Below are 13,123 nucleotides of genomic sequence, written 5' to 3'. Positions count from 1 at the left end.
GGCGAGGCCAAGCCGCTCGCTCCCCAGCCCCCACTCTCACCTCGTCACCTCCCCGCCCTCTCGGCGGGCCTGAGGCGTGCGGCGCAGGCGCGAAGCGCGGCGGTGAGTGCGGCCGCGGAGCCTGGGCCCGGGGCCTCGCAGGCTGGGCGTAGGGCGCGCGGGGAGGGAGCGGGGCCGGCCCGGCGGAGCGCCGGGGAGCTCGAGGGCCAGAAGCGGCGCCGCCCGCCGCCGTGCGCCTGCGGGCAGGGCTGCGCTACCCCTCCGCCCGCTCTCGGGCGTCTCGGCCGCCGCCTCGCAGCTGCGCCTGGGCTGGCCGGGCGGGCCCCGGGGACTGGTGAGTGTGAGGGCGGAGCGGCCCGGGCGCCGGACTGCTGCAGGGGCCGCGGGCGTGCGGGCGCAGCTTCCTGCGGGAGAGGGCAGGGAAGACCGGATGGCGCCTTTAAAACTGAAACCCTGCCTTCGTTTTCTGGCGGGATGGCGCGCCCCTCCCCCATCCCGAAGGCAGTTCCACCCCCTGCGGAGGGCACCTCGGCCCCGGCTGGCCTCGGTCCCCCGCTGCTTTTTTTCCGAGTGGTGCCTTTGGGGTCGGGACTTGAGACTTCTGGCTAGTCGCCGGGCCCGAATGGGGCCAGTACGTGGCGCGCGGGTGGAGAAGCCGGGTCCCGATGGCTCCTGAGCGGCCTCTCTGGGCCGCGGGCCCCCATCCGTGCCACGGTGGCCCTCAGGCCTTGCCGGCTGGCGTGGTGACCCTCCGGCGGCGCATCCTTTGCCCACGCCGGGAGTCACAACCTTCAGGCTCTTAAGCCCCCAGCCAGTATAGTCTAAGGCACTTATTAGGGTACTTCGAACCCATTTTGGTTTTGTTTTTCGGTACAATCTAGGGACAAGAGTGCTTTGAGGCAGTTTATCTGTAAGCAAAGAGATAAAGCAAACACTGACGCTAAATGGGACGTGTGGTGGGTTCTAAAGTTGCCTGCAGCATTTTTGTTTTCTCCTGTCTTTCAAAATCTGGAAAAGATACACTTGTTTCAAAATGAGGCTGAGGAACAACATGCTTCTAAAACTCTTTAGTATAGAACCGCTTTTTATTGTAAATGCTTGTCTTATATATATTTACATTGCATGAAAGGTCTTAAAAAGATTGAACTCTTTGATACAAGTGCTGACTGCCGGTAGGAGTCTGCTAATCTGTATTGTGATTTGTACTTAGACGTTCTTATTGTTGAAAAAGTGACAGCTGGAAAGATGATTACAAGTGTCTTCTAAGTTGCTTTTTTTTTTTAATGAGTGTTTTAGATGGCATGGTTAGCTTTTTGTAAATTTAAAGTATGTATGAATCCCTTAGCATGAGAAAATGTCTACATGTCTATACTTTGGAATGTTTAGTCGCTAAGCCTTGTACAGCTTTTTTGCGACCCTATAGACTGTAGCCCACCAGGCTCTTCTGTCCATGGAATTTCCCAGGCAAGAATACCGGAGTGGGTTGCCATTTCCTTTTCCAGGGGATCTTCCCAACCCAGGGATCCAACCGATTTCTCTTGTGTCTCCTTCATTACAGGCAGATTCCTTACCACCGAGCTACCAGGGAAGACCATGTTAACAGTGTTTTTCTGGATGAATAGATTCTAAGTGATTTAATTATTTTATTTTTCTGATTTTACTACAGTGACATATTAATTTTATCTGTAGCTTTTTAAGTGAGGAAGAGGACTTGAGTGAAAAATTGCGTGTTCAGAATCTTCCCATTAAAAGAGGAGGACTAGTGAGCAAATGTGTGTATGACATCCTTAGGTAAAAAGCCAGAGTTCATCAGAACAGTCATACACACAAAAGGCACGTAAAAACATTTGCTGAAATGAAGGGTGGTTAGCATTTTTGGTCTTGAGTGGGCATTTTACTATCTTGCTTAAAGGAGGTCTGGTAAACTTTTGGATATTGTTCAGCCCTAGGTAGGAGTCAAACATTTCCTGATCAAGGTAATCCTGTTGTTTTCACCTGACAGTCTGAATCCTAGCCAGCTTGCAACATTAATTCTAATGCCATGCTTGGTTTCCTTGCTTTTTTGAAAAAGTTTGAAGTGTTTAAAATGCTCGACTGACAGTTTTCAGTGTTCCCGTCTGATACTTGTAAAGCATTTAGAACATGAAGTATAAAGCTTTCAGCTGTGTAAATTCTGTACAAAAAAAGTATTAGAAATAAGTCTTAAGATTTTAGTTTACTACATAAATATGAAAACAGCTGTTTATTTTTTTTTAATGCAACTTGATGGGGTAAGCTCAGGGAATGCTAATTTGTGTTGTTAGATGAGGCATTATACCTGTTGACACCTTTTCTGCAAATATCATGGTTGTCAGTTTCTTTGAGTGATTCCCTCACCCTCCTCCCAGTTGGTGGCTGACTAAGGACTGGAAGCAAGATGTAACTTGCTGGTGACAGTGATTAGAAATGAAGATTTAATCACACAATTGTAAACCCAGAAGTCAGAAGACACACTTTTTCATTACTGGCTCTTCTAATTAGTTGACTTCACTTTCAGTGAATTTGTTTCCTCCTCAGTAAAATTGGAGTAGATTTGATAGTAGACCTTCTATCTACCTTACAGGATTGTTGTGAAAATCAAGTAAAGAAAATTCTCAGTAAATTCAGCAGCACTTTATGTGTATGATTACATTATGTATAGTGCTGATAATTTGTTACTGCTCAGTAGGTAAGTCGTGTCCAACTCTTGCGACCCCATGGACTGTGTATTTCCCACCATTCTCCTCTGTCCATGGTATTTCCCAGGCAGGAATTCTGGAGTGGGTAGCTGTTTCCTTCTTCAGAGGCTCTTCCTGACCCAGGGATCAAACCAGATTCTCCTGCATTGGGAGGTGGTTTCTTTACCACTGAACCTCCTAGGAAGTCCAATAATGATATACCCAGCACCTAATAAAGCAGCAAAAATAGTATGTGCATCTCAAGTTCCCTATTGCTAGAATTGAGATGAGAAATAACAATGCCAAGTTCTACCTACTGTGTACCTGTATCACCATGGTGATAAGAAGCTTATAAGTCCACAGAAAAAACTTTACAATGCATTTTTTTCTGACATTCCTTATTTTCCCACTGCTATAGTAGAAGGAACACTAATCTGAAATGGAAGAAAGAGTTCTCATTCTAACACTATTACTTCAGTTGGACTGATCACTTTATCTCCCTAAATAAAAGAGATTAAAAGCATAGAAAATCTTATGTTCAAGTTAGATCTCTGTTCAACCCTGTCACTTATTTACTATTCCCCTGACTTAAGTTTATGCCTTAATTTCCTTATCAGTTGTTGTTTAGCCATCATTTTATGTCAGACTCTGCGTTGGTTCCTTGGTCCATGGGATTTTCCAGGCAAGAATACTGAAGTGTGTTGCCATTTCCTTTTCCAGGGGATCTTCCTGACCCATGGTCCCAACCTGTATCTCCTGCATCTTCTACAGTGCAGGCAGATTGTTTACCACTGAGCCACCTGGTAAGCCCTCTTTATGAGTAACAACGGATAGATAATAGTGATTTGGAGACCGTGTTATAGATTTTTCTAATCATAGGTTTAAATAAAAAAGTATGTTCACAGCCTGGTACATAATTGGTGCCCAGTAAATGATCATCATTATTCTTCTATTAATAATCTATAAGGAGGATTTAAACAGTTTAAAATCTGTAATTTGGGAATTCCCTGGTGGTCCAGTGATTAGAACTCTGTGCTTCTTACAGCGGGGGGCACGTGTTCTATCCTTGATCAGGGAATCACGATCCCACAAGCCACCCCAGTGCAGCCAAAAAAGAGACCAAAAAAAGCCTGTACTAATTTGTCAGCTTTCATTATATTGGCTTTCACTGTGACTGAATAAATTAATGGCAGGAGAAGGAAGTTCAATCCCTGGGTGGGAAAGATCCCCTGGAGTGGGAAATTGCAATCTACTCCAGTATTTTTCTCTGGAAAATCCCATGGGCAGAGGAGCCTGGCAGACTACAGTCCATGGAGTTTCAAGAGGTTGGACTCAACTGAGCACGCACAAATAAATTAATGAGATTTATATTCCTGTGTATTTATTTATGTTTCTTTTTTGGTGTTAAAATAGCTTTAGAAGGTAAATTCACTTCAAAGAAATATGACACATATTTATATATAGTGACATTTATCACTTTATACAAGTTTTAGTACTTAATGCAGTATGTATTCAAAAACATATTGTACTTGAGTTAATTCTGTATAGCTTTCCAGTAAACTAACATCCAGTACCTTGAGTCTCAGAAATGAACTACATTTTTGCTCATAACACTTTTGTCCTGTTTTTCCTACAGGCATATTTCACCATCTGCGAAAACTTCCCTGTAATTCAGTTTTCCTCACTCCAGTATTAAGAATTACACCAAGTAAGTGGGATCTGGTAAAACTAGTTAGTCAGTTTTATAACAGTCTATGGATATTTATTCAGTAGCTGCCAAATCTCTTTTGTTCTCAATGGAATGTTGAGTGTGACCTCATGAGTAAGAAAAGGATATTTTCTTGAAAATTATATTCTGAGCCTCTGAATGATGAGGGTGATTTTTTTTACCCCCTCTGAAGCCAGAAGATTAATACAAATTTGTGACTATTTTTTTTGAAGAGGATGTGTGGCTTCAGTATTCTTGCCTTGAGAACCCCATGAGCAGTATGAAAAGGCAAAAAGATAGGACACTGAAAGAGGAACTCCCCAGGTTGGTAGGTGCCCAATATGCTACTGGAGATCAGTGGGGAAATAACTCCAGAAAGAATGAAGGGATGCAGCCAAAGCAAAACCAACACCCAGGTGTGGATGTGACTGGTGATAGAAGCAAGGCTCGTTGCTGTAATGAGCAATATTGCATAGGAATCTGGAATGTCAGGTCATGAATCAAGGCAAATTGGAAGTGGTCAAACAGGAGATGGCAAGAGTGAACATCAACATTCTAGGAATCGGTGAACTAAGATGGACTGGAATGAGTGAATTTAACTCAGATGACCATTATATCTACTACTGTGGGCAAGAATCCCTTAGAAGAAATGCAGTAGCCATCATGGTCAACAAAAGAGTCTGAAATGCAGTACTTGGATACAATCTCAAAAACAACAGAATGATCTCTGTTCGTTTCCAAGGCAAACCATTCAATATCACGGTAATTCAAGCCTATGCCCGACCAGTAATGCTGAAGAAGCTGAAGTTGAACAGTTCTATGAAGACCTACAAGACCTAGAACTAACACCCAAAAAAGATGTCCTTTTCATTATAGGGAACTGGAATGCAAAGGTAGGAAGTCAAGAAACACCTGGAGCAACAGGCAAATTTGGCCTTGGAGTACAGAATGAAACAGGGCAAAGGCTAGTAGAGTTCTGCCAAGAGAATGCACTGGTCATAGCAAACACCCTCTTCCAACAGCACAAGAGAAGACTCTACACAGGGACATCACCAGATGGTCAACACCGAAATCAGATTGATTATATTCTTTGCAGCCAAAGATGGAGAAGCTCTATATAGTCAGCAAAAACCAGACCGGGAGTTGACTGTGGCTCAGATAGTGAAGGCCTTATTGCCAAATTCAGACTGAAATTGAAGAAAGTGGAGAATATCATTACACCATTCAGGTATGACCTAAATCAAATCCCTTATGACTATACAATGGAAGTGAGAAATAGATTTAAGGGACTAGATCTGACAGACAGAGTACCTGATGAACTATGGATGGAGGTTCATGGCATTGTACAGGATACAGGAATCAAGACCATCCCCAAGAAAAAGAAATGCAAAAAAGCAAAATGGCTCTCTGAGGAGGCCTTACAAATAGCTGTGAATAGAAGGGAAACGAAAAGCAAAGGAGAAAAGGAAAAATATACCCATTTGAATGCAGAGTTCCAAAGAATAGCAAGGAGAGATAAGAAAGCCTTCCTCAGTGATCAATGCAAACAAACAGAGGAAGTCAATAGAATGGGAAAGACTAGAGATCTCTTCAAGAAAATGAGAGATACCAAGGGAACATTTCATGCAAAGATGGGCTCAATAAAGGGCAGAAATGGTATGCACCTGACAAAAGCAGAAGATATTAAGAAGAGGTGGCAAGAATACACAGAAGAACTGTACAAAAAAGATCTTCACAACCCAGATAATCACAATGGTGTGATCACTCACCTAGAGCCAGACATCCTGGAATGTGAGGTCAAGTGGGCCTTAGGAAGCATCACTACGAACAAAGCTAGTGGAGGTGATGGAATTCCAGTGGAGCTATTTCAAATCCTGATAGATGATACTGTGAAAGTGCTGCACTCAATATGCCAGCAAATTTGGAAAACTCAGCAGTGGCCACAGGATTGGAAAAGGTCAGTTTTCATTCCAATCCCTAAAAAAGGCAATGCTAAAGAATGCACAAACTACTGCACAATTGCATCATCTCACATGCTAGTAAAGTAATGCTCAAAATTCTCCAAGCCAGACTTTAGCAATACGTGAACCATGAACTTCCTGAGGTTCAAGCTGGTTTTCCAAAAGGCAGAGGAACCAGAAATTAAATTGCCAACATCTGTTGGATCATCGAAAAAGGAAGAGAGTTCCAGGAAAACATCTATTTCTGCTTTGTTGACTATGCCAAAGCCTTTGACTGTGTGGATCACAATAAACTGGAAAATTCTGAAAGAGATGGGAATACCAGACCACCTGACCTGCCTCTTGAGAAACCTGTATGCAGGTCAGGAAGCAACAGTTAGAACAGGACATGGAACAGACTGGTTCCAGATAGGAAAAGGAGTAGGTCAAGGCTGTGTATTGTCACCCTGCTTCTTTAACTTATATGCAGAGTACATCATGAGAAACGCTGGGCTGGAGGAAGCACAAGCTGGAATCAGTATTACCAGGAGAAATATAAGCAACCTCAGATATGCAGATGACACCACTCTTATGGCAGAGAGTGAAGAGGAAATAAAGAGCCTCTTGATGAAAGTGAAAGAGGAGAGTGAAAAAGTTGGCTTAAAGCTCAATATTCAGAAATCTAAGATTATGGCATCTGGTCCCATCACTTCATGGCAAATAGTTGGGGAAACAGTGGCTGACTTTATTTTTCTGGGCTCCAGAATCACTGCAGATGATTATTACAGTCATGAAATTAAAAGACACTTACTCCTTGGAAGGAAAGTTACGACCAACCTAGACAGCATATTGAAAAGCAGAGACATTACTGTGTCAACAAAGGTCCTTCTAGTCAAGGTGATGGTTTTTCCAGTAGTCACGTATGGATGTGAGAGTTGGACTGTGAAGAAAGCTGAGTGCTGAAGAATTGATGCTTTTGAACTGTGGTGTTGGAGAAGACTTTTGAGAGTCCCTTGGACTGCAAGGAGATCCAACCAGTCCATCCTAAATGAGATCAGTCCTGGGTGTTCATTGGTAGTTATGATGTTGAAGCTGAAACTCTAAACCTTTGACCACCTGATGCAAAGAGCTGACTCATTTGAAAAGACCCTGATGCTGGGAAAGATTGAGGGCAGGAGGAGAAGGGGACAACAGAGGATGAGATGGTTGGATGGCATCACCGACTCAAAGGACATGGTTTGGGTGGACTCTGGGAGTTGGTGATGGACAGGGAGGCCTGGCGTGCTGCAGTTCATGGCGTTGCAAAGAGTCGGACATAACTGAACAGAACTGTGGCTTCAAAACTGTCAAAATATTCCCAACTGTAAGAAATATACCTATAAAACTCTTTTTTTGGTATCATAGGTACAATTTTTCTTTTATAGAAAATAAGCATTCAGTTCAGTTCAGTCACTCAGTTGTGTCCAGCTCTTTGCATCCCCATGAATTGTAGCACACCAGGCCTCCCTGTCCATCACCAACCCCTGGAGTTCACTCAAACTCACGTCCATCGAGTCAGTGTTGCCATCCAGCCATCTCATCCTCTGTTGTCCCTTTTTCCTCCTGCCCTCAATCGCTCCCAGCATCAGGGTCTTTTCCAATGAGTCAGCTCTTCACATGAGGTGGCCAAAGTACTGGAGTTTCAGCTTTAGCATCATTCCTTCTGAAGAACACCCAAGACTGTTCTCCTTTAGAATGGACTGGTTGGATCTCCTTGCGGCTTATGTAATTATTCAGTTTTCACAATTACATGAACATTTGAAACGTTCTCAACCTCAGGAAGAAAGAAAACAGAACACAGCCTTTAAACTTGATCAGAAAAGTAAATATAAAATATAAGCCGGATTGTTTAACATTTCTCTCTTGAAGTCGATTTTTATGACACATTTCCTATCGCCAGCCAATTTTTTTATTAGAAGAAATTTGCATAACAATATTAACACTTGTTACTTGTGATGTATTTGTTAAATTTTTCCATTTTTCAGATTAAAAAGATATGAATGAATATCCTAAAAAAAGAAAAAGGAAGACTTTACATCCTTCTCGTTATTCAGGTCAGTGTACGCTTAAATTATTTAAAAGTTAGGCCATGTTCAGTTCCCATGCAGTTGTGTTTACATCCATTTTCTCATAAATCATCTGATTAGAGTTAAATATCTGGGTTAACTTTTAGCTAAGAGGAAACTTTAAGTAAATTCTCTCAAAATATATTTCTCAATATCTGCTGTATGCTAGGCATACATCAAAATTTCACAGACATTTATTTTAATTCTCACAACTTCATAGTTTATAGATATTTAAGATTAGATATCCAAGTTACATACTTACATAGCGTAATTGAGATTTGCCTTTGTTTCCCAAGCTTATGCTTAAGTCTTAATAATAGCCTTGATGGAAGTAATTTTGCATCATTGGAAAAATCTTTATCCTGTACATTATTTTCAGAAATGTTGTAAGTTTCATTTTGATTATATAATTTTAGATCTTTTCTTTGAGTATGGCTCTACTATCTTGGCAAATAAGAGGTCCTGACCTCTTATGCTATGCACATGTATACTTGGGGCTGTCTCAGGTATACCTGGTAACCAACCCAGCCTACTTGTTTTTCATATCTGAGGAAATTAAACCTGGTCTACCTAACTGGCCCTTCTAATTCAGTGTTTTTTGCAATTAACACATTTGTTGCATATTCATATTTTGTGGGACTCTTGACCATGAGAATTATATCTTAGTGTGTTTCTAAGTATTATATTTTAAATTGTATAATTTATGGTTCTTTCAAAGCTCAAAGTCAATATCTGAATTATGAAAGCCTTCAGAATTAAAGGAAATATTAATACCTTATTACAATACTATGAAAATTTATTTATGTTGGATAAAGAGATGGCTGTCATTAGATGTTTATGTGTTCGGTGTGCTTGAAAATTTTTAAATTTTGTTTTATGTTCAGATTCCTCTGGAATAAGCAGAATTGCAGATGGATTCAATGGAATTTTTTCTGATCATTGTTACAGTGTTTGTTCTATGAGACAACCAGACTTAAAATATTTTGACAACAAAGGTATATTTAAATTTCCAAAATATTTTCATTCAAATTGCTTTTATAATTTTTCATTTCCTATTTGAAAATGTGGGTGAAAGTGATGATTTCAAAATGAGCAATATCTAAACTTGTTTCAAGAAAACAAGAGACTTTTGGGTAAGTGAATTTTAATTTTTAACATTATTTGAAACATATACATCAAAAACACATCCTCCTCTATCAGTTTTAGTCAGCTAGGAATTCGTGGCGAAGCAGGAGTGACCCAGAGTTTTGAGTATTTATGATGAAAAGTTAAGAATAGTGGTATTTCAGGGAGTTCCCTGATGGTCCAGTGGTTAAGACGCTGTACTTCCACTGCCGGGGGGTGCAGGTTTAATCCCTGGTTAGAGAGCTAAGATCCTAAGTGCTGTGTAGAGTGGCGGAAAAAAAAAAAAACCACACAGAAAGAACAGTGTTACACACAGTTGTTCTGCTCAGCTGTACATTTCAATTTGGAGGGCTAATGGAAGGAAAGAACACAAGGTGAAGGATGTGGTCATTTAAAGAACATTCAGTCAGAGACATCAGTATGAGCTCATATTTGGCTTAATAGAGACACAGTTACATACAGAAACATTTATGGGATGTCAGTATATTTGTAGTAGTGCACATGCACGTATTTTTTGCTCTGTTAACTGAGAGTCTAACAGAAATGACATCCCAGTAGCAATAAGCACATCTCGTGTCCTGATCCTGGTTTCTAATACCATTTTCCAATAAAAAGAACGAGGGCTTCTTGGAGAAATGGCTGATTCTAGTTCTGGAGCAGAAAACCTAAAAGATGAGCCTAGAGCATTTTGTTGTGCCAGAAAATAAGAAAGTACTCAACATATAGAGTCATTCAATACAAGTATGCCAAAGGAGCATAAGGAGCCAACTAAAAGAGCTCCCAGTAGCCAAAGCTGAAACAGTTTGAGAGGGGGAGAAATTGAACTATAACCCAAAGTATAAAATAAATATCTATGAGTCCATAGTGATATAAATAAATGATAGAATAAATAAATAAGGGATAAGAAACAAATCTGTACAGAGGAACTCCAGATTATTTACGTAGGTAATGCTCCCTCAGGGAAGTGAAGCATAACTTTCCACTCCTTAAGTACAGACTACACTCAGTAACTTAGTTCCAAACTGTAGAGTATGGAAAGTAAAAGTGTGACTTTACAGTGGAGAAACCTGATAAAGCCCCAGGTTATCAAGTTCAATGTCAGCAGTCATAATAATGTTGATAGTTTATACTCTCTATATGATGTGATTTTTAAAACAAAGCAGTTTACCTCTGTGTTTACCTTCAAATAATCCATAAGGGAAAGGGAAGTCGCTCAGTCGTGTCCAACTCTTTGCGACCCCACGAAATTTAGCCCACCAGGCTCCTCCATTCATGGAATTTTCTAGGCAAGAGTACTGGAGTGGGTTGCCATTTCCTTCTCCAGGGGATCTTCCCAACCTAGGGATCAAACCCGGGTCTCCCGCATTTCGGGCAGACGCTTTACCGTCTGAGCCATCCCAGTCTAATCATGAAAAAGCAGAGTTAATTGGTGAGGCATCCTGCAAAATACCTGGCCAGTCTCCTTAGGATTGTCATGGTCATCAAAAGCAAGGGAAGTCTGAGAAACTGCCACAGCTAGCAGTAGCCTAGAGATAGGACAAATAAATGTTATGTATCCTGGATGGGACCTTGGAACAGAAAAAGGATATTAGATAAAGACTAAGGAAATTGGGATGAAGTATAGACTTTAGTTAATGATAGCTTACCAGCATTTGGTCATTGTTATAACAAACAATGTAAGATGTTAATAATGGAGAAACTGAATGCGCGATATGTGGGAATTCTCTGTATTAACCTTCTTATTTATTTATTTACTTTGTAAATTTGAAACTTCTGAAAAATACAGTCTTTTTTAAAAAGACATGATGTTGAAGCCCAGTTTTCTCTAGTGACTGGCATTTCAGTTTATCCATGTAATGTTTAATGTTTTGATTGACATAAATAATAGGTATTTTTCCAAATTCTTTTTTACAGATGATGATTCTGATACAGAGACATCAAATGAATTGCCAAAATTTACAGATGGAATCAAAGCCAGAAATAGAAATCAAAACTACTTGGTTCCCAGTCCTGTACTTAGAATTCTAGACCACACTGCCTTTCCTACAGGTAAGAGAAACTAATAGCATCTGCACATTTTGTATAGTTCAGTGAAAAAAATAAGTAAAATAAATTTCTTTTTGCCAATTACTATTTAATAGGTTTTATTTAGTAATAATAATAATAGTCTTGCTTTGTTTTTCAGAAAAATCTGCTGATATTGAAATTTGTGATGAAGACTGTGACTCCCCTGAATCAGTCCACCAGCAAACCCAAGAGGAGAGCCCCATAGAAGTTCACACTGCTGAAGATGTTCCAATTGCCGCAGAAGTGCATGCAATTTCTGAAGACTATGATATAGAGACAGAAAATAATTCCTCTGAGAGTCTCCAAGACCAAACTGATGAAGAACCACCAGCTAAACTTTGCAAAATTGTTGACAAGAGCCAAGCTTTGAATGTGACTGCCCAGCAGAAATGGCCTTTACTGAGAGCTAACAGCAGTGGCCTCTATAAATGTGAACTTTGTGAGTTCAACAGCAAATATTTTTCTGATTTAAAGCAGCATATGATCTTGAAGCACAAGCGTACTGATTCAAACGTGTGTCGAGTATGCAAAGAGAGTTTCTCTACCAACATGCTTCTGATTGAACATGCCAAACTCCATGAAGAGGACCCCTACATATGTAAATACTGTGATTATAAGACTGTAATTTTTGAGAACCTCAGCCAGCACATTGCAGACACCCATTTTAGTGATCACCTTTATTGGTGTGAGCAATGTGACGTACAGTTCTCCTCAAGCAGTGAACTCTACCTACATTTCCAGGAGCACAGCTGTGATGAACAGTACTTGTGTCAGTTCTGTGAACATGAAACGAATGATCCAGAAGACTTGCATAGCCATGTGGTAAATGAGCATGCATGTAAATTAATAGAGTTAAGTGATAAGTATAACAATGGGGAACATGGACAGTATAGCCTCTTAAGCAAAATCACATTTGACAAATGTAAAAACTTCTTTGTTTGTCAAGTATGTGGGTTTCGGAGTAGACTTCATACAAATGTTAACAGACATGTTGCCATTGAACATACTAAAATTTTTCCTCATGTTTGTGATGACTGTGGGAAAGGCTTCTCAAGTATGCTAGAATATTGCAAACATTTAAATTCACATTTATCTGAAGGGATTTATTTATGTCAATACTGTGAATATTCAACAGGACAGATTGAAGATCTTAAAATTCATCTAGATTTCAAGCATTCGGCTGATTTACCTCATAAATGTAGTGACTGCTTGATGAGGTTTGGAAATGAAAGGGAATTAATAAGTCACCTTCCAGTCCATGAAACAACTTGATTGTTCTCCTTTAACTTCCATAATGTTGATGTGAAATAATAAATTCAACTATTTTGAAAATGTTAAAATGAATGATTTTAAACACAACTTGCGAGAATTGTCTTTAACAAGATCTTTTTAATTGCCAGTTTTCTTGGCATTGCTGCCTTTTCAGTATATAGTTGTATCCTAAATGTGATATTTTCAATGCATTTGTGATTTTAACCACTT

General features: G+C 40.2%; 1 protein-coding gene across 1 annotated transcript; it reads left to right on the top strand.

Moving 5' to 3' along the window:
* Window positions 1-265: 265 nt before the first annotated feature.
* ZNF639 (zinc finger protein 639) lies at window positions 266-12,922 on the top strand. Its single transcript, XM_052644235.1, has 6 exons — window positions 266-334; window positions 4,333-4,404; window positions 8,369-8,437; window positions 9,334-9,444; window positions 11,489-11,623; window positions 11,760-12,922. The coding sequence occupies exons 3-6, from the start codon at window positions 8,380-8,382 to the stop codon at window positions 12,911-12,913; spliced, it is 1,458 nt and encodes a 485-aa protein (XP_052500195.1). The 5' UTR covers window positions 266-334; window positions 4,333-4,404; window positions 8,369-8,379; the 3' UTR covers window positions 12,914-12,922.
* Window positions 12,923-13,123: the final 201 nt, after the last annotated feature.

This window comes from Budorcas taxicolor, chromosome 1 (assembly GCF_023091745.1).
Source record: "Budorcas taxicolor isolate Tak-1 chromosome 1, Takin1.1, whole genome shotgun sequence".
Taxonomy (NCBI): domain Eukaryota; kingdom Metazoa; phylum Chordata; class Mammalia; order Artiodactyla; family Bovidae; genus Budorcas; species Budorcas taxicolor.
Note: the sequence above shows the minus strand (reverse complement) of the source record. Positions and strands in the feature narration are given on the sequence as shown.

Excerpts from the sequence above, each read along its gene's own strand:
- ZNF639 (XM_052644235.1), top strand. The coding sequence starts at position 8,380 with ATGAATGAATATCCTAAAAAAAGAAAAAGGAAGACTTTACATCCTTCT. Across the intron at positions 8,438-9,333 it reads ACATCCTTCTCGTTATTCAG|ATTCCTCTGGAATAAGCAGA; the intron begins GTCAGTGTACGC and ends TTTTATGTTCAG. Across the intron at positions 11,624-11,759 it reads CCACACTGCCTTTCCTACAG|AAAAATCTGCTGATATTGAA; the intron begins GTAAGAGAAACT and ends TTTGTTTTTCAG.